Below are 21,083 nucleotides of genomic sequence, written 5' to 3'. Positions count from 1 at the left end.
TGGAATGAGTTCTGATAGAAACAAAGACTGATTTTGTTACTAAAATCCAAGCTCTGGTACAGGATTAAGCAAGTATCTATCACAAGTCTATTATATATACATCCTGTCTAAAAAAGAAAATTTCTTTAAAAGTTTTGTCCTGCCATGTCTTCCACGTGAAAAACATGTAAACGGGGCTCTCTTTCCCCACCTGTCACAAATGTACAGAAAGGCAGGGACAGTTGGTGGGTGGGTAGCGATGGGTAGAGTATGGTTAGTTTTTCGGGGTGAAGGACAGATATGTATCTGATCTCCGACTTGGACGTCTTAAAATGGCAGCACTATGACCTTTTGACCTCACTAGCTTTATAGCCTACTGACTATTCCGTAAAAATAAAGTTAGCCCCTTCTCTACAGTGTACATACATAAATGCATCTATCCCACGTTTGAGTCGCAAATAACGACCGTGTTTAGCTCTATTCTCATCGATATGTTAATGTAAACATGGATGAATAAATATCCCCAACTGCATTCTGAAGCCTCTCTGCCTATATGGGTTATACGTCAGTATAATAACACGACTTTAATATATATTATTAGACACTAACAATTTACCACTCTACAAAACTACTTTTACGAAAGTACGAGAGAAATAATCAAGTCATATTTACCTGGAGTATCCAGTGTGACTGTGATAGTGGGGCCAGAATATGACAGAGTAGAGGGCCCAGCCCCTTGGTGATGTGTACTCTGCACCCTACTTACCGGTCACGCTCTGCTGATTTGACGCCTTCCATCAAAAGGTAGGTAGATTTATACACCGTGACTTCTGTCAAAAGTCGTGATGAAATCTTCCCGTTTTAGTCAGAAGAAAACACTGGCCCCGGTAAATACACCATCGAAGGACATAAGGCTTCGAACTTTTGCTCTGCCATTGAAATTATAAAAGTTAAATACCAGAGGTTAAATGGCGCGCACTAGGGCGTGGTAAGATTCGGGTTGGTCACACAAGATTTCTAGCTCACAAGTTTTGAACCCGGCTTCGAAACACTATGCCCAAAGAATGGTGATAAAATATACACAAATGCTCACACTCGTGGAATTTTTCGTCCAGATATGTAAGATTTCGTTTTCCTACATACTACATATATATCTAAAACACGTTGTAAATAAATCATACTATGTCCCTAATAAAATCAAGAAATGCTGACCGGACGATCGAATATCAGAGACCTAAGTTATTTAAGATTACGGAGAGTAAAACCAGAGCAGCGAGAACAGTTTGATCATTGGCAAATGGTCACACATGACAGGTGAAATTCGGCCTCTTCTTAACTGACTTCAATTAAGGTTTTATTCTGACTGTTCATGTTAATGCGGAAACAGAATAGTAAAAACTCTCACCTCCCCCAGCAAGATGGCTTCATAGAATTAGGAAAACACGCGATGATGCTGAGTGCAATATATCAGACGTCACTGATCTAGAATTACTTAAAATGTTGTATTGTATATCCTAATATATAATATGTACAGAGGACATGATTCTATCTCCAGTAAATATCACAAACAACATATCCAGTCAAATATTTGCCACCTTGAAAAATAAGCACATGAATTCGAATTTCACATAATAGCGAAGTTATACCGTGAATAATACATAGCACAAAAGTGAATCATTTGGTAGTTTACAAGAATGCAAATGGATATGACAACTGCAATCTAATCGAAGATTGTGAATCGAAGGCTTGATTGTGGCCTTAAAAGCAAAATGTCGTGTTGTACAATACTTTTTAAAAAGGTATTTTTTTGCAAAGTGTCCAGTTGTCACCAATTGTTCATACTTGATCTAAACGCATATATATGCTCACTGTAGTTGAGTTCAAAGTCTCTGTGAATCACCTAATCCGTTTGCGTATAGTTATTTTAAATTGTCATTTTTTAAATGAAGTATGTACAAACCGAGAAAGATACAAAGTCCGTAGATTGACATGCCTAGAAAAGTAAGACTGGCTTCCTGTACAGCCGTAGGTGAGAAAGTCTGCCAGCAAACTGCGGGTGGTCGTGGGTTTCCGCCGGGCTCTGCCCGGTTTCCTCCCACCATAATGCCTGCCGCCGTCGCATGAGTGAAATATTCTTGAGAACGGCGTTAAACACCAATCAAATAAACAAATATGTAAATACATAGAAAATTAGGAAAAAATTGTTCCTCCACGTTGAATAATTTATTTTAATATAGACAGAAATATGTTCTCAGTATGTAATGACTTACATAATTTCTCTTTAATCTGTTTATATGGTTAAAGCAAGACTGTTCTATATAACTGTATAACTTGACACTTTATGATGTTCGTAAGTGGGGTCTGTCAGAAACCTGCGTTACCCCGGACTGTGCCCGGTTTCATCCATGCTGGCAGCCTTCGTATAAAATAATCAAATAAATAAACATATAGACACTTAATGATGTCTCATGGAAATATATGTATGGTACATATTTCTCGCACTCCAATTTAGGGTCAAGTTACGGCGATGATTAACTTCGGCTTAACGACATATGTGTAAGACGAAAATACAAATCAAATTCAGTAAATAGCCGCAGCTTAAGTTTAAATCCAACATGTGACACATACATGTGTGATGTGCATTGGACCATGAATACATGGCAAGCTTGGGAATAATTCCAAACTAAATGATACACTTGTAGCTCGGTGCATTTGTCCTGACTGAGTGTGCCTGTTTTACACAATGTCTAGTAATTTTATTTCCTGATCGGTAAATGCCTGCAGCAGTTAATCACTTGTACATACCGAGCGATAAAAAACGAAGCTTTCAAAAATAGCGAATGTATGCACAGTAGCTACTTTTGTCAATGGTTTGTACCAGGTCAGAATACATTGAATGTACCGTGTTCTGGTGTCCGCCTAACACATTGGAGTTTATTTGTTCAGCTATTTGTTTATTTGGTTCTTCTTTAACGCCACAATCAATAATATTTCACTTATACCAAAGACCGGTCATTATTTTGCCTGGAGGAAAGTAGAGCGCCAGGGGTAAACCGGAGGCCTTAGGCTAATTTGGCAAGTTTAAGCTGACCACAGGTACCTACTATATCGTTCTGATTGAGTTGAAACAGTGCACCGTATCCTATGAAAATTTAATAACATCGATAGTCACGTTTTGGGATCGCAGTAGTTTGTTCGGATGTTAGTTAATTTATACTAATCACTAGACGAGTGACCAGTAATGTGATTGGATGAGGCATTCTTTATTAGGCAACGCATATCCATGAAAGCAATCGGTCATCGCTCCCATTATCCGTACGGCCCTTGGTGACTAAGTAATCGACGGTGCTTGTAGGGTCGTTTGTGCAGTTTTAAAATGTACTTCAGTGAAAATGCTGTTAACGATAAATTCACTAATAATGCATGTAACTACATATATTCATACCAAGGATGTAAAAATGGTGTGTATGTGAGCTGTTTTGGTGGCGTATAAAGCATTTTAGTGCGCTTTGCACTTGCCGGCCGAACACAGCCGAACTCACCTACACAGAGTGGTATGGATCGCGTAACGTCACAAGTACACAGTTTTCAGTCTCTATAGTCCTATAATGACAGGTATAGATTTTGCATAGCTCGCCTTATTGAACATAAAGTCCCATAAAACCGATATAAAGGATATTCCTTTACACTGACTTCAGACCGTTTGAAAAAGACGAGTGCGGGGACAAAAACTCATCAACCTCCTGACTTACACTCTATGACTTAAATAAATGCTTTCAAAACTTTATATATCATCATCTGTAACTACAAAAAGACTTTTTTGTAAAGTGCACATCGTCTCAGACGTTATTTGTTCAATATTTTGAAAGACAGGGCACTGAGAAATCCCAGGTCTGTCTGGCAGTAAGGATCAGGTCAAAACGCCTGCAAGCAAAAACGTTCGCCACTAAATTGGGCCGACGGCTTTTCCTTACGTCTGAGACGAAGTCTAAGACGGATAACAGTCGTCAGTAACACATTTTCTAACCATTGGTCTTAACTTTAAAAATTACGTCTCTATACGCAAATTACTGAGGGCAAACGGGCTTAGGAAAAAGCTGACAGAAATCAACTGAAACACGATCAAAATAAAACTTCAGATTCGACTTTTTAACCTAGTCGCGTTCAAAACCATACATTTCACTTTCATTTATTATGGCATCTAAATTAGTAGGACCTGAAGTTCGTTGAGGACCGCTTGTCTTCACACGCGGTAATCGTTACGTCAAACGTGTGAAAGTTCGTGAGTAAGTTGCCAAAACCGATGGTTTATACCTGGAACTCTAGGATTGCTCTACTCCTATAAGTGACCGCCATCGTATAAGTAAAATAATTTTTAGTGCAGCGAAACTGAATCAATCAACCAGTTACTCAGTCAATCATTCGATGAAGTACCATATTATTGCGAAGAAAATGCATTCAGAATACTTTTTCTAATTCATGATGTTAAAGTTTCGACACCAAAAAGTCATTGCCTCGGAAGACGTCATAATTATTCAAAAGCAAGTTGCATGCTTTCCTTGCTGTTTTCTTTGCAAGAACGAGTAGAGCTTGTCTTGTTACCTGTCACTGACTAAAGGAAATTTCGATATCGAGTAGGACTGATTTTACAGACAGCTGAATACGGGCGACTACCTAAAAGTAATAGACTATAACAGTCATAGTGCGAAGACGGAATTCGTCTGACAAAACTATTATTGAGAAAAGCATGTTTTGGCTTTTCTTAATTTATGTATCCAGCTTTGGTTCCCTGCACTGTATCCTTTATGCATAGATTTCATCAGTTAGTGTGGTAGTATAGTGATGTCCCACATATGCCATGAGGCATATTTATCGTTGCAGTTTATACTCAACAGGATTGACACCTCGGGCTGTCCCCAGCTCTGTATAAAGTCATACTCTCAAGTCAAGCTCTCGTTGATCGGGTTGCGGATTTAAACCAGGAGATTGTTTACTCTTGGCAGTCAGATGGTTCTTCGTGCTAAAAGAAGTAAGCGTTTTCTGATTTTTGATTAGCATAGGACGTACTACTCTGAAAGGAGAGTCATTTCAAATTCTGAATAATGCGAATAGCGCTAATGTTTCAACGCCTTTTGGGGGCCTCAGTGGCCCATTAGTGAGCTTGTTAGAGCTGTACAACGACCCAGGAATCTCTCACCAATCCGATCACTGTGAGTTCAAGTCCTTCTCATACTGGCTTCCTCTCCGCTCGCACGTGGGAATGTCTGCCAGTAGCCTACGGTTTGTCTTGGGTTTTCCCGAGCACTGCCCGATTTCCTCCCATAAAAATGTTGGCCACCGTCGTATAAGTGAAATATTCTTAAGTATAAATAGTTCAAATAAATAAATTAACGCTTTCTGTTTAAAAAATGATTGTTATTTCCCACTTTTGCCGTGGGGTATTCCATTCACTCTACGAACTAGGTATACGAAACTTCCAAGATTGGAAAAACTGGGAAACGGATGAAAAGCCCGGAAACAATGAATGCGACTGAAAACAAATACCTTTATTATTTACTTGATAAAATATAACAATGCCTAGTTAAAATATCTACAAAGTGGAAACAAGTGGCTTTGGATTAATTGTCAATACCTCTCAGGAATGTGAATTTCAAAATCACAGTCTGTAAGTCACAAGACTATATTGTTCATCCAAAGTGCAAGAATACCATATTCTTTTGTATATTTTAGAGCAGTTTGTGACGTATGCCTGCATCGTGTATCGACCTTTCCGACAAGCACGTGGTCACCTCGTGATTATTTTATGGCAACCACAGAAATCTTGAACAATGTAGCGTTCAGTTAACGACGACAAACTTTCATTTATGTCAGTTTGAAAACACACCAGTAACCTTTTACGGCGTAGTCCAAGTTTGACTTTAGCAGTTTGACCCTTAACATTCGCATCAACAAACATTCCCGTGCATTATTTAATAACTATTCTTCTTGTTATTGTATTTTATATGTTTAACAAATTCGCACATCTTTGTCCAATACATGCAAAGTGTTACTATAATAAATACGTATTGAATCTGTGAATTACTTAAAATAATCAGGAACAGTGCTATTAGTGTATTTTAGAGATCCACATAAAATGGCTTAACATGGTAGCTAGGGAAATGGAATCCTGAGAAATACAATAATTGAAGTTATTTTTTTTTCCTATCCAAGTAACGGAAAGAATCGAAAGGCCAGAAATTTTACGTTTGGTTTATTCATTTACTTGTGTATTGCGCCGTGCTCGGGAATATTCCACTTGTGTAGGAAGAGTCTAAAATCTCATGAACGTGTGGATAATATTAGCTATACCAACTCCGTGAGGAGTTTGTGTTGTAGCTAAACAACAATGCGGGTTATCCCCCTTTGGTAATGATTCCAACTAACTGCCTAAGAGGTCTCAACGAACATTGCACACTAATATGTGGTAAAATTTACAACCCGAATAGTAAAGCAATTTTAACAAACAATACATAAATGTCAACATTTTACCGTGTAAAACAGCATAGTAAAATTTTAACAATGTGAAAAAACAAACAAAACAAAAACAGTCCATTATTTACATAATTTCTGCATAAAGTACAACTGTAACAATCAAACCTGTTATATATTTAAAAAGAACAGAATATATTGGCCGTACTGCGGTTCATATTGCATGCGGAGGAAAACTAATTAGTGTCCAATGGCTTTCTGTTGCAGCACACAGATTTCGCCTCATCAATAATTTACAGACATTGGTCTAGTTTTCTCACTTTAGCTGATCTCTTATAAAAATAACAATCAAATTTTGATGTTTTGTGACATTGGTTGCATGCAAAATTACAAGCTGCCTTATATCACATTTAAGCCGTTCTTTCATCACATAAGAACGGATTCAGCCATGCTTTAGCCTGAATTGATTTAATTATTTAAGGACAAACTCGTACATTTTTCACTTAAATGATGGCGCCCAGTTTTATGAGCGAAGAAAACCGGAGTTCCCGGAATAAACCATCTGCCTTGGGCAGATTTCTTTCCACGTGAACTGTGATAGAGCGCAGTTATGGAGAATTTTATTTTCTGTTGAAGTGAACAAGTTCACATAACGGAATTGCCAAATTGCTAACTTTGGAATCATTTAACCCACTCGGCCATATCACGAGTCAATTAATGCTCCTTAACAGTTTCTCACTGGCTAACAATTTCTCTCAACACCTTTCAACTCTTCGGCATTTTTCTCGATTCTACGAATTTTCACATTTATTGAAAGTGTAATTCTTTTGTCAAGTACAGCTGATAAGTCTTAAATATTTACAAAATTAAGAGAAGCGATGTGTATAAAACAATAATAATAATAATAGCGAAACAAATCTTACACAAAAATTTCGTACGTCCCATGCAAATAATGAGGTCAACGTGCCCTGCATAGACACAATAAGACTTCATCGTTATGCACGTTCCTTCTACTCTCCCAATCATCCATTGTTATCAACACCTTTATTAAATATGGACGTTCAAAACCGAAGAAACACCCGTGTGGCTGAATTGCTTATATAGCAAAATTGCGTTAATGTAATTCGTCTGACTTATAAATAATGCATAGGGACAATACTATAGCTTATTGCAATAATTTAATAGATATCCCATGAATCATGTTCGTTTTTTGCCAGCTGTTTGTGCGCCTCAGTATGATCGAATTATCATTCATCAATATACGTTACAGATGGGAATTTTAGCTTTGAAAAATGTCTAAAGTACAGGACATTTACACATATCTTCATAAAAATGGAGCAGCGTCGCAAAGATTACCCATCCGCTGTCTAAAGTCTTATTATTTCGTGTTTCCACCGTAGGGCCCAAGTCCCTCACATTGATGTAATATCATGCAGTTAGCGGTTACATCGCTTTAAAACATCGATAAAATGCTGGCTTACTTTGTCGTCGTTCTCGTCGACATAAGAGAACAGATATTAAACCTATAAATCAGTCTCATGCAAAATTGAATCACTTGAAGCTGTTCTCGAAGTAATCTGTAGTGTAAGCTCAAATATTTCTCACGGTTTTATATAAAATAACCAATTATTTTTACAAATGTCTTATGCAAAAGACTTAAAGATGAAACGAAACAAAAAAGTTATGACGAAAAGCGACGGCGTGTCAATTAAAGGCGTACAGCATAGAGAGTAAAACCAGAGCAGCAAAGACAATGTGACAGCTGGCAAATGGTCACACGTAACCAGTGAAATATGGCCTTTTGTCAATTTATCTCAGTAGGGTTTAATTGTAAATGCTCATCTAAATGCATACACAGTTGCAATTTTAACGCCCCCTAGCACCATGGCCTAAGCAGAATTAGGTAAAAAATGCAGTGTTGTTAATTGCAATTTTTTAGACATCACTGGTCTAGAATTACTCAAAATGTTGTATTGTATATCCTAATATATCTAATATATAATATGTACAGAGAATATGATTCTATCTGCAGTAAATGTCACAAACAACCCATCTGGTCAAATACGCGCGATCTTGAGAAATAAACCCATGAATCGGAATTCACTTATTAGCGAAGCTATACCATGAATAATACATAGCTCAAAAGTGAATTATTTAGTAGTTTACAAGAGTGCAAAAAGATATGACAATTGTAATCCAGTCGAAGACTGATCGGCTTGATTGTCACCTAAACATTGTAGTATATAACACGCTTCTTTGTTCCACAGCTCGGAGAGACTACTTAAAGAAACATTCAAAACCACAATATTTTTTAAAAACTTCAAAAAGTAATGTCAAAGGGCATCTGTTTAGAAGACAAAGCACAACGAGCATGCCTCCATGATGTTAGACTCCGTGAAATCACTGACACAAGTGATTTGGAGCCTTATTTCACCAGTTGTGTCTCTTTTATTGTACATGTAAAAGTTTACCTGGAGGTTGTGCTCCCTTTCATAATTTGCCTGCCTTCACCAAAATATATAAAAACATGTTAGAAATGAATGTGACTCGGTGTAACTGGGCAAACATGCAACAAACTGTTTAGGATCAAGACAACCGAATGGAAATATGCGTGGGAACTTGCAACGGTGAGAAGGAAATTACTTTCCAACCGTATGCAAAGAAAGTCGGCAAACAATTTGTTGTGCGTTTAACGACCACGATATAGCTTTGCCATATATATATATATATATATATATATATATATATATATATATATATATATATATATATATATATATATATATATATATATATATATATATATAGCATTGAGTTTTTAGTACCAAGCAATGTCATGGGATAAAGTGGTAATTACGAATCCATTTGACTCTTCCTCTTAACCACTTAATAACCTCACCAGAAGCTTCTTTCTTTTCTTATTGTGGACTACTATGCAAGGATAGTTTGAAATTTATAGGGCGTCTCAACTTAAACTAAAACCTGTACAGATAATATCAATTAGTACTCTTCCAATTTTACCATGTTTTTCATGATTATTTTCAATATGTAACAATTCAGCAAAATTCTGTTGGGAGTTATGTGGATTAGTTGAATCTAGATGTTGAGAGAATGTAATCTGGTTCTAATGATTTCCCATTCACCGTTACCGCTCATGGGAGTGTGAAAAAGGAAATGGTGAAACATGGTTAAACATTCCATCTTAGAAAATAATTTGTTTGCGCCATATTTTGCGTGAGCAAAGAGATGGAAGAGAATAAAAACTAGTATGGCCTTTCATCTGACACAAATTTAAATTTGGATGCCTCTATGTCCATGTTAACTTTCGTCTCCGACAAATAACAGCTGGCTATCTTCGGCGACTAGGTCGTAGAAGTCGGTGGCGTTTCCCACGCATCTGACGTCATTGGGTACGGAGTAGCGCTGTACTCTGACCGTTCTATTGCCCGTTTCCGCTTTGTCTGTCATGTCTACCCTGATGGAGTTCCTAGACGACATGGACGGGTCCTCTGCGAAGTAATTGTGTGGTATGAGAGCAAATCCCATACGACGCCCCGGTGTCGCCATGGTGGGTAGGTCCTCTGTGTGGGGGATGTGGTAAGTCCCCACGGTCACCCAGGCTACCAGATCCTGTCAATGGAAAAAATATTTATTTTAAAGTAGTGCCTCATACGATTTGTTTTACATGTTATGAGGTGATCGGGTTTGTTAATGGAGGAATTGAGAAATCAAATATACCCTAAAATGGTAATTCAAAAATGTTTAGAGTCAACATCAAATAAAGAAGTATTTATTTTTCTAGTATTGATTGGAGATCACGCCTTCAATTATATGATATCGTCTGGTTTGATAGATGAAGAGAAAAAACATTGAGGAAAGGATGCCTAACAAATCCAAACATGTGATACGTAACCATCGCAACCTTGATCAAACACAACTTTCTGAAAAAAATAATCTGTCGTCTACTGAGGCAACCCAAGCTATCAGATATAAATTACTGGCTAAATTGCTATGTAAATTGTAAGTACAGGTTCAGCACATATCATGTCACGGTAGCTGCAATCAAATTAGTGTAAATACGATTGTTTTGTGAATCAGAGCTCAAAAAGTAACATCTATCAGTACACATTTATAGTCAGTGCTACATTACTTTCTTTTCTTCATTCATTCATTCACCTGTGTGCTCAATAGTTAGATTTGATAGCTCATGAAGAAAGGCGAAGAAAACACTCAAATCAGCACAGAAATACCATAAGCAAAGTAGTACTCCTCTATCCACGATAAATTAATAAACGCAACAGGGTTATTTCATATTGTTTGGAAACACAAAAACCAAAAATGTATGTGTTAAATAAACCCTAAATGAACTCATGGCATCGGCTTGTAGTCATATTTCTGCTATAATGAGTGATGTCAGGGATACATTTACAGCCACTGAAACAGCCAGGTGAAGGCTATTAATAGAATATGGTGTCACTAATGCTTGCACCATGTATTGTCGCTTCACTCTATACAACAGCCATGGGTGACATGAACGTGGCTGGAGCACATGCCATCTAACATTCAAAGTCCCTGAAACGCAATCTGTGTAAAAACCACTGTCAGAATGGTTAAGTCATCCAGGAAATGGCATGTGGTTCAAAGATCAGTAAACTTTGTCGCTTGCACTGTTAGCTCGTTAGGCTCGTTAAGTATTTCAGATTTTAATTCTATCATTAATGATGGTGATGGATTAATTCGAAACAAAGCTAAGGCGTCGGGTATAAGAGACAATCCGTGTGGTGTCACGTCTGCCAGCTATACATTTTCCTTATCTCTGGTGGTCGCCCACCGATTCATACTTGGATAATATTTGAATTGTATTTGTTATACAAGTAGTTATAGATCGATTAAACAGTGTAATTTTGCAAACCTCTTAAAGCTATGATTGCATATGTTTTTTCCTCTGGAATTTGCCAGAAAAATAAGGACGTTTGTTTCCATAGCTTATCGACCTTCCCTGGCTCGGATGTTAAATCTCTGGGTTGCCTCGACATTCGGCTCTTGACTAATCAGTCGACGTGTTCGAATCCAGCTTTAGCAGATTGCTGGGTCGGCTGTGTCTTTTAAGAGAGAGGCTTTTTGGCAAAAAATCGATCAGCTTAAACCCATTCGAAGTTTTGTTATTATTTAAAATAGCCCATATTGTTACCATTCACAAAATACCAGCCTCATCCCTGCACATTACCGTTCAAACTCGGTAATAATATTCACAAAATACGTAAAGCGGACAGCACTATAAGTTTTCCAAACTTTAGGATAATTTTACACTGTACATGGTTCTGGTACGAGTCCGTTATTTATGAAAGACAAATAATTCGAGCAATTCTTGGTAAATACAGAAAATTTCATTACATTAGCAAATGTGGATTTTTGCTAAAAAAAACCCCTCTGGTTCAGCCTCTTTAAGTTAGGATTAAAAGACTGTAGTTTACTTGCGACTGATCTCAGCAGAGGGAATCGTAAATTATTGACAAAACACAGCAAGCATAAAAGTAAGTAATATCAAAAAAATGAATCCAAGTTTTGTTCCTGCTTAAAAATATATATTTTGTCAGCATTTTAAAGGACTAAGAAGGCAAGTGACCTTAAGACTGTCTCGCTTGTTGTTTCTGCAATGTCCCTGACCTTCTGCATAATGAGAGAGGAGTGCACTGGCAGAAAGGTATGCTTGCTAAGGCAAAATAATGAAACATGTAGCTCCAAAGGTAAGATACTTCGACAAAATTCTGATGTCTTACAATAGAAAGAAGGTCCGATGTTTGCACAAAAAGTGTAAGATAAATGCGAGAAAAACGGATGATCCATGGAGCTGTCTGAGGCCAAAACCTTTATTTCTGATTATCAAGGGGCGACGGCAGGGCTATATTAAATTCAAAGCAAAGCATCAGGATAGTGCTGTGTACACATCTTTTGTCTCTCATCACCAGTGGCTTCAGTAAGATAGAAACTTCATGCTTCATAGCGGCTATTAATAAAAGACAAGACTGTCAAAAAAACCGCATTTCATCTCAGTTTGAGAAAATTTGGACTTGGAGACGATTGGAAAGTTTACTTTGAGCAAGAAACTGGCGAAAAAACGGCCGACATAAACCGGATGACAGCCCCTGCGGCCTAAACTGATTACAGTTTCGAATTTTTACTGGTTGCGAAAAGGGCAAACCAACATGTAAATACTAGTGACAAATTGATGCTGAGTATAGAATTTCTTTCCACAATGAATCGATATTCTCCTCTTCACCACACTTTTTAGCACCACTTATTTCCGGAAGACTGGTGCCGTTAAGTTGTTTATGACAAAATAGCAATTGCTCAGATTAAGTGATTCTCAAAATACAGATTTAATTTTCAAAATATATTTTAACCGATTTTGTATTTATTTTTCATCTAGAAATAGATCTTTACTAAAAGTTGTGAGGCTTTGTGTCATAAACAGGAGAGCCGAATTCAATCCTGAGTGTGGTCAAACATAAAGAGTGCTAAATCTGGCAATCCGGGCACTTCTGCCGTTATCATAAAGACAAAGGCTTAACATGCACTGATAGCGTGGGTGTCATATCTGGTGTCTTCGGCATGGCGTTCCAATGAGGCGGCATTTTAAATGTCTGTGCTAATATCGGCATTTTCTCCGTCATCTTATGCACTTATTGCGTAGGTGTTATATCTTGTGTCTTTGGCATGACTTTTAAATGAGGCACCATTATAAATACTCTAGTACTGGTACTGGCTTGCTTCGTGTATAAGCAGTCACCCTCGATATATCACGGAAATTATGTTGAAAACGACGTTAAATTCCATGTAAACAAACAAAACGTTGAGATAGATGTAGGTCGTTTTCGAAGAAGTCATATTTCAAACAGTGCTGCATGGCAGTGCATCACTGTTTAAATACGCCCAACTCATCATTAAATGTCTTATTAATATATATTTACTGCAAAACGTACTTCATTTTTAATGTTGTCATCGTCGTTAACGAAAGACACAAAGTTGACTGAAGGTTTTACAGCATCCCAGGCTGAATATGGAGAACTACTGCGACTCTCGGCTCTCTTGTATTTGGTGACCGCAAGTCTGTAACTGAGCCAAGACACAGAATTTTTGTTTCCGATTGTTTTAGGAACGCTGGCTTTATCAGTTTCAGATAAATGGAGTCTATAAGCTCTCGGATAACCATACTTGTTTTTTTCGTTCTCATTGTAAAATAAAAGATACTTTGGCATCTCGTCTCTGAAACCATACTTGGCCTGTTGTTCAGATATTTTGATAACTGTGGTAAACCTGTCCTCTTTGGAAGCGTTAAGCCCAGGGGTATCGCTGGATAAACTCTCAGGCTCAATGGTTGAAAAGGAGTTCTTCCTCCCACGTATATCTAGATCTATTTTAAAATTTAAACTATGATACTGAATGTCACTTGCAATCTTGTCTTGAATCTGAAAACCGGAATACGTATTCCCGTTGAAGTTGTATCTTGCCAACACAAACCCTGTGTGAACAAATTTAACTTCTAACACTCCGTTGAGATGAAAAACAAAATCGATGACATAGTCGTAGTTCGCTACAGCTAAGATTGTCCGCATCACCAGGACATCATCTGACATGCCTCCGTAAAATTTACCAGCCATCTTAGAGAATGAATGGTGTCTTCGAAGCGGTTTGCCAGTCTCCTGTTCAAACAGACACAAAGCGTTCTGAAACACCGTGGACGATCTCGATCCGGCGACAAGATGCCGAGCCGGTAAAAACGTAGCGTGTTCAGGGCAGTCTGCACCGGGGACAAGCCCTCGGGAGGCCGTGCCCAGTATCCCAGAACTCGTTTCAAAGTTATTGTTCTGTTGCAAAGGTATTTTGCCGATTGTCAAGGCAGCTATTTCCTGCAAGCTTATCTCATACGCAATTCTGTTTTGTTTAAATCTCACGTCAAACAACATTGGCCCATTCGTTGTTGACATTCTGTAGTGGTATATCCATTCCATAAAATGAACCTTCTGTCCACTGATCTTGTACCGTTTCCCATCCGGCTCGAGTTGAAATGGCCGACGAGAGGGTTCTTTGGGAAATGGAACCCCTCGAAGGTTCAAGCTGGAGTATAAATCCTCATTGACCTCAGGGAACTGAATATGTATTTTCTGTAACATTCCTTTCTCGAATTTTGCAACAAAGTCCTCAAGTGAATTGAAAGTCTGTGCGTTATAGGACACTTGGACAATCCGGTAATTTTGGGGATTCGTACCGTCCAAATTGACAAGAAGGTGGAATTCGAGAGGATGCAGGGAATGGTACTCAATAAAATGTGTGACATGCAGCCAAATGTTGCGAGTTAGTTTATCATAGTTTGAGGTAGACACTGGTGAATAGTAATACGAGAGACATCTTTTGCTGCAATTGATGAATTTTGCGCCGAAACTTTCAAGAAGAACATTTTCTGCTTTTAAATCGATAAGAGGTAGTATCACCTTCTCCATTGCCAGTAATTCCACGCTGGATAACGGTCTAAAAGCAAAAGGGATGGTTTTTGTCAAAGTAACGATCACTGGTGAAGAATCGTTGGAGTTATTCTGCAAAGGGCCAATGACGTACTCCTCCACTTTGGGTTCGGCCAGATTTCCTCGGAACACCACGGCTTTGGCAAACCGCCCAGGTTTGTGTTTATAGTCGTCCAAGAATTTCAAAGCTTCCGGCTTTTTCGGCAAGAGCACCTCGATTGTGAATACGTATGTGGACTGAATGCTGACGTTAGGTCCGCTTTGGAGATTTAAATCTGTATGTTCTTCTAGTTGCTGTATGGCGTTGTCTATCTCTTTTTGGGTAAGATCGGAGAAAATGGACGGTATATTGGGTTCGGTAAGGTCTATTGTGACGTGTTCTGATGTACACACGGGAACTGTGGTACGGTAGATCTCGCTATCCTTCACCACCCAAAGCACCACCATTCCCACGATCAGAAACATGATCACGATCAGTAAGAACACAGTGTTGTCTCGCCGTTTCTCGATCGGGGAATCTTGTTCCATTTGTTCCGTCATCTTGCACTTTAGGCGGTCACTCTGAGAAAGCTAAACCCTCTAGTAGCAGTGGTGCATTATTTCTGCAAAGACATAACATTGAAATAAGATATACCATTAAGTACTAAACCTTGTAACTCAGACATTTTAAGTACAAAACTATACCACTCAGATATTTCGGTACAAAGCTATACCACTCAGACATTTTCGGTACAAAACTATACAACTCAGACTTTTAATCAACCGTTCTATCAGATAAAGAAAAATGTTCACAATCAAAGAAGCTCCAAGCAACGTAACTCACAGAATCCAAACAACAACAATGTGGAGGTAATATAGATAAAGTAGCCTTAGTGAAATAGATGAAGCGGTAAAGCAATTTGACATTAGGGGTGTGCAATGATCAAAATATCACTTTACCTGCCATAGTATCTCTTAATAGCCAGTATGTTAACCGGCGCCAAGACTCGATACGTCAAGACAGTTGGAATCATTTTGGGATGTTTTTTGTTTTTAGTGAATTGTACACAAAACAGGATTCTATTAATGGTTTGACTGGCTCATCTACAGATATTTACTCATCAATCTTAATCCGCAATGGAAACGCCTTGCCGAAAAATCCCAACCCAATTTCCAACACAACGCTTAACAAGAAGTCTGACGTGAACTCAATTTTCAGAAAAAAGACAATCCTTAACCCTAGATGTCAAAACGTTGTAGCCGAACGGAGCTATAGGCAGAATATATCACTGTTTATTTGATCTGCCTTGTATTTGATCATCACTGAACTAGACTTTATGTATTTCAGATGCCCTGTATATGCTAACGAGTGTCATACACACGCGGTATATGACGTGTATATAAAAAAGTGTTGAAACATGGTGACAACTGGTCTGCCTTGAGGCATGTGACCATACAGCAATAATGTGTATAAAGCATGATAAATACCATATTACACACACACGAACTCCTATCTTGGCTGACGAATCGCATATGACACATGTAAGTCTATTTGCAGAATAATATTCTGCTTAAATGATATATACATTGTTTTAAAGATTGTGATTTTAATTTTATTAGGGAAACTGGTCTTTGGGCACTTGTCTTTAAGCACTGGTCTTTGGGCACTGGTCTTTGGGCACTGGTCTTTTAGATATTGCTTCACCTGCAGTCCGCCTGATCTGTGATTTGGGCAGTTCTTTTCGTGTTGTTCAATCCACTGATGATCGAGAGACACAGTGTGATCCATTCTATAGAACTAATCATCATGGTCATTGTACACAGTTTCATTTCAGTGAAAGCAACATTGTACATGTATCGGTTATTCTTAGGATTAAGTGGTGACCCATGATTCCTTAGGGCTACAAGTAGATGTGATTTGTTTTAATGACCAAGCTCATGGTTTTATCCACAGAGCATACATCCACAAATTACACGGGTTTGTGTGAGGAAGATGGCTATTTGCTCGGACACTGTTGGGAAATTACATCGTTCAGGTGACGTCTGGCCGTGCCTATATGACGACAATGAGCTAGCCATCAGTGAATTCTCTACAAACCGCTTCACGTATGTCATAACAAGTTTGAAAAGCAAGTATACCACTATTTATAGAAGCCAGATTAATGGGACAGAATAGCCTGGGCTAATTTAAACATACCCTACATGCTTAATCTAATTCCAATAAATTAATAAATTTTATTAAAAACATTTTAATCTAATTTTAACGTCAGTGTGTTACACTAATTTAACATTATATGACATAAACATATTAGCATTGCATTAAAAAAAGGTTAACAGATGTTGCGCGCAAATTCTGAAACAATTTGCAAAGTTATGTCTTGATCAACATCGCCCGGGACAATGGAATGTTTGAACATCACTATTGCATCCTTATACTGTTATAGGGAAATATAATGTTACTGTGTGGTTATGATGCAACTGTGGCCATCAGTACTTGGTCATCAGTTCCCTAGGATACTTCATGATTGAAATGCATTTTGAAAATCAAACTATACATCAAATATGTTTTCCGTCAGGCTTGTAAGTCTCCACTCACTAAATCAAACATCCAAAGATGTTTTGTTATATCACTTTGACTAACAACTTTGATTGATCGATAAACATCAATCAGTCAAGCAATTCGAATGAAAAAATGTACAAAGTAGCCGTCACGCCAAAGGATACAAATTTATTATAGGGCTGTCGCTAATACCGTCTCCTAATAACTTTGACCTGTGAATAAGACTTTAACAAAGAAGTAACTTATAATAAACTGTAACGCCTGTATATATCTGTACGCTTATACCAGCATAGCGGACGCTCATCAGGTGTCCTGTAATGTATGTGATGTGAGGTTGCCACAGAAGTTGGAGAACACCGAGAACTTTTGATCGAGCCTCCTTTACGCTTACGTATTAACAGAAGTATCTACTATCACCACTGTGACCTCTTTACTCCAACGTCTGCTGGTTTGTGCACTGAATCATGTAAACAGCCGATCCCACGCACTTGGGGAGATATCAATACATACACCAGCGCGCCACAATACATGAAGAATGGAAGGTGAATATGACGTATAACTACAAGAATGGTCACGTTAAATCAGAACGCGGACTGTACATGTTGGATAGCCGGAAGCTGCGAGACAAAGCAACGAACTCTGACCCGGTAACTGAATACACACAGTTTTGTCAGTTGAGATTCAAGTGATGGGTTCACCAACGTCGCTTATAAGTGTCGCATTTTCAGTTTTTGATAACATAGCTCCAGTGGTCAATCAGGCCATAGTGCTTACACACGCGAACTGTCATATAACGGAATTTGCTATTTATGTAGTTTTGGTATTAGCTATTTTGTTACTTAATATTTAATACACTGAATGCTGATGTCGTGCAATGTGAACCCTATGGAAAAAGAAGACATAAACCTTTCTTGTCATATGCACTGTGGTGGAATACATGTCACAGGAAACACGTCATCTGCAGTACCTCAGTGACGTGGAACTGATCCCAGGACACAACAGAATAGTTGGTGTTTGTCTGAATAAATATTGTTCATCCTTGTATAACATTGACATGAAGACAGCAAAATTCATTATTGAAAACAAATTCTTTTCGGCTGTAAAAAGGCTTCTAAAGCGAAAACACCGAATTTACATGCTATTAAAGGGTTCCCCAGAAAAGCTTATCACTTTACTGTCGACACACCTACAGTATTAGATTTATTTATTTATTTGATTGGTGTTGGCAGACGTTCTCGCGTACGGCCGGAGAGGAAGCCAGCATGAGCTGGACTTGAGCTCACAGCGACCGCATTGGTGAGACACTCCTGGGTCATTACGCTGCGCTAGCGCTTTAACCGACTGAGCCACAGAGGTCCCTACAGTATTAGAAGCACTGGAAGCTAGGGAACCTCCGTGGCCGAGCAGGTTAGCGTGCCATTGAGGCCCAATGTCTCTGGAGCCTCTCACCAATGCGGTGGTTCTGAGTTCAAGTCCAGCCCATGGTATCTTCCACTTCTATGTGAGATGGTCTTCCAGCAACCTGCGGACGGTCGTGAATTTCCTCCCACCGTCGTATGATATAAAAATTCTTAAGTACGGCGTATAAGGCAAAGCAGATAAATAAATTAATAGAAATAATGATGGAGGAACATTTCACCCATTAATTACCATTAAACCTGACTGGGCTTCGACTAAAAAGACGCTAGAATAACATTTGGCGTACAGTATGCATTATGCAAAGCTAGTTAATTAATTAGCTGGTTTGTATTAATTAAACTGAAGGAATGTGATTAAGTTAGCGGTAGGATGTAGAAAACCGCGGCTGACACCATTCTCACACGGGCCTAAAATCCCTGCGGATGAGAAGACCACTTCATTGGCCTAGGAATAATACACTATATGTGATGCGTTGGGTATCCTTATAACTGACTGTTAACCTGCATGCATTGTGATAGGGGCAAGTGCGTTGAAAATGACATTCTGCTGAAATGTTGTAAGCGACAAACATAAAATCAATGCAGAAGTAACAGGACTTGAGAATACCACCAATAATGCAATAAGAGACTTACGGCATAGATAGTAAAGCCAGAGCAGCTACGACAGTGTTATAGTTGGAAAATGGTCATACGTAACAACTGAAATACGATCTTTGGTCATTCTACCTCGGTTAGGGTTTTTTAATAACATATTAAGCAGAATTATATAAATAAAACGTAAAACAATATAACAATGTATTAGATGTCACGGGTCTATAATTACTGTCAATACTGTGTTGTCATCACATTCAGTCAACTCTATCACAAAAACAATGCAAAGGACCTGACCCCGAGGATGTCCGCAAGATAACGCATATTAGTTCAAATATGGGTTCGACCTCAGCAACTTATATTGACATCTTGTTCTTCATATAAGGAATTCCTCGTGAAGAGTGACACCAGCTCTTACAAACTGTCAATTGTATTGATTCAATTGGTCGGGTCCAATTTACAAATACAGCTCATCCACTGAAATGGATGCTTTATTTTTTTCTGTTAGTGTCCTTCCTGGCTGGAAGGACTTGACAGTTCCCACCAAGAAAACAACAACAAAAAAAGCACGAGTGGAAAAGCCCTTGAAGATGGTCACTAAGACAACACAAGTGTAGCGAAAACTAGAGCTGCCCTACTAGACGCAGGATCACAAATGATGCGTACCAAAAGTGATCAACGGAAACACAACACCACCTTACAACCGACCACTTATCAAATTCAAACCATTTCACTTTACTTACTGCGAGCTGTCACCAAAGGAAAAACCAGTATTTCACGCCGTTAACTCAAGAGTAACGCTCACTTGGAACTTTGCTGCATCTCAGAGCCTGTCGGCCTACATCATCTGCTTGGTGACAGACTGTGTGTTTATATCCACAGCATAGCTACGGACAACACTATAGTCTTCTCACTATTTATTTATCCAGCATGTTGCACGGCTCGTACTAACCGATTCACATTGGAAGCGATCGATGGCGATAGGCGATTTTAATGCTGTGCACAGCTTTGGTGATGGGCTAAAGCTGGGATACACAGCGGTGTGCACGGAAGCGTTGGTAGTGTGTTCACAACGTACTTATCACAGGTAACCATCTACAATACGATGTACGCATCCTGTCTGAGCCATAGAGCGATAACAGTATCATGACAGGAGGCTACTCTATGATTTATGACATTACCTATATGTGTTGCCCTTTCGGTGACGAGCTACTGAGGACAACAGCAATTAACAACAACCATAGTTTATTTCACTTGGCGTCTTTAGCACTTATTGAGGTATGCGTTCAGCATACCGGACAGTTAAAGAGTAGCATCACGCACTTACCACTGGGTACGTTGTCAGATATAAGGGCAGGGTGATTAATCGATCAGATACATGGTGCGCTGGTTCAATCCAAGCCCTGAAACATCGAAAGTTACGATTTTGCCTTGCTTCTATTGTTTTCTGGGCCTTGTGGCATTAAGCGTTTGACAGCTCTCGGACGTTTAAGTGCTAATCGGCAAGAGTGTCTCACATGAGGAAACATTCGTCAGTTATTGCCAAAGACTGGCAGTATACTCCCG

General features: G+C 38.7%; 1 protein-coding gene across 1 annotated transcript in view; it reads right to left on the bottom strand.

Moving 5' to 3' along the window:
- Positions 1 to 9,342: 9,342 nt before the first annotated feature.
- LOC135473824 (putative amine oxidase [copper-containing]) overlaps positions 9,343 to 21,083 on the bottom strand; it is a 29,059-nt gene continuing 17,318 nt past the window's right edge. The window contains exons 2-3 of the mRNA XM_064753731.1: positions 13,431 to 15,571; positions 9,343 to 10,077 (exon numbers count right to left, since the gene is read on the bottom strand). Of these exons, the coding sequence (XP_064609801.1) occupies positions 9,766 to 10,077; positions 13,431 to 15,509 (2,391 nt within the window). The 5' untranslated portion in view covers positions 15,510 to 15,571 and the 3' untranslated portion in view covers positions 9,343 to 9,765. The remainder of the gene's footprint in view (positions 10,078 to 13,430; positions 15,572 to 21,083) is intronic.

This window comes from Liolophura sinensis, chromosome 8, assembly GCF_032854445.1.
Source record: "Liolophura sinensis isolate JHLJ2023 chromosome 8, CUHK_Ljap_v2, whole genome shotgun sequence".
NCBI lineage: Eukaryota > Metazoa > Mollusca > Polyplacophora > Chitonida > Chitonidae > Liolophura > Liolophura sinensis.
This window is presented reverse-complemented; position numbering and strand designations above follow the sequence as displayed.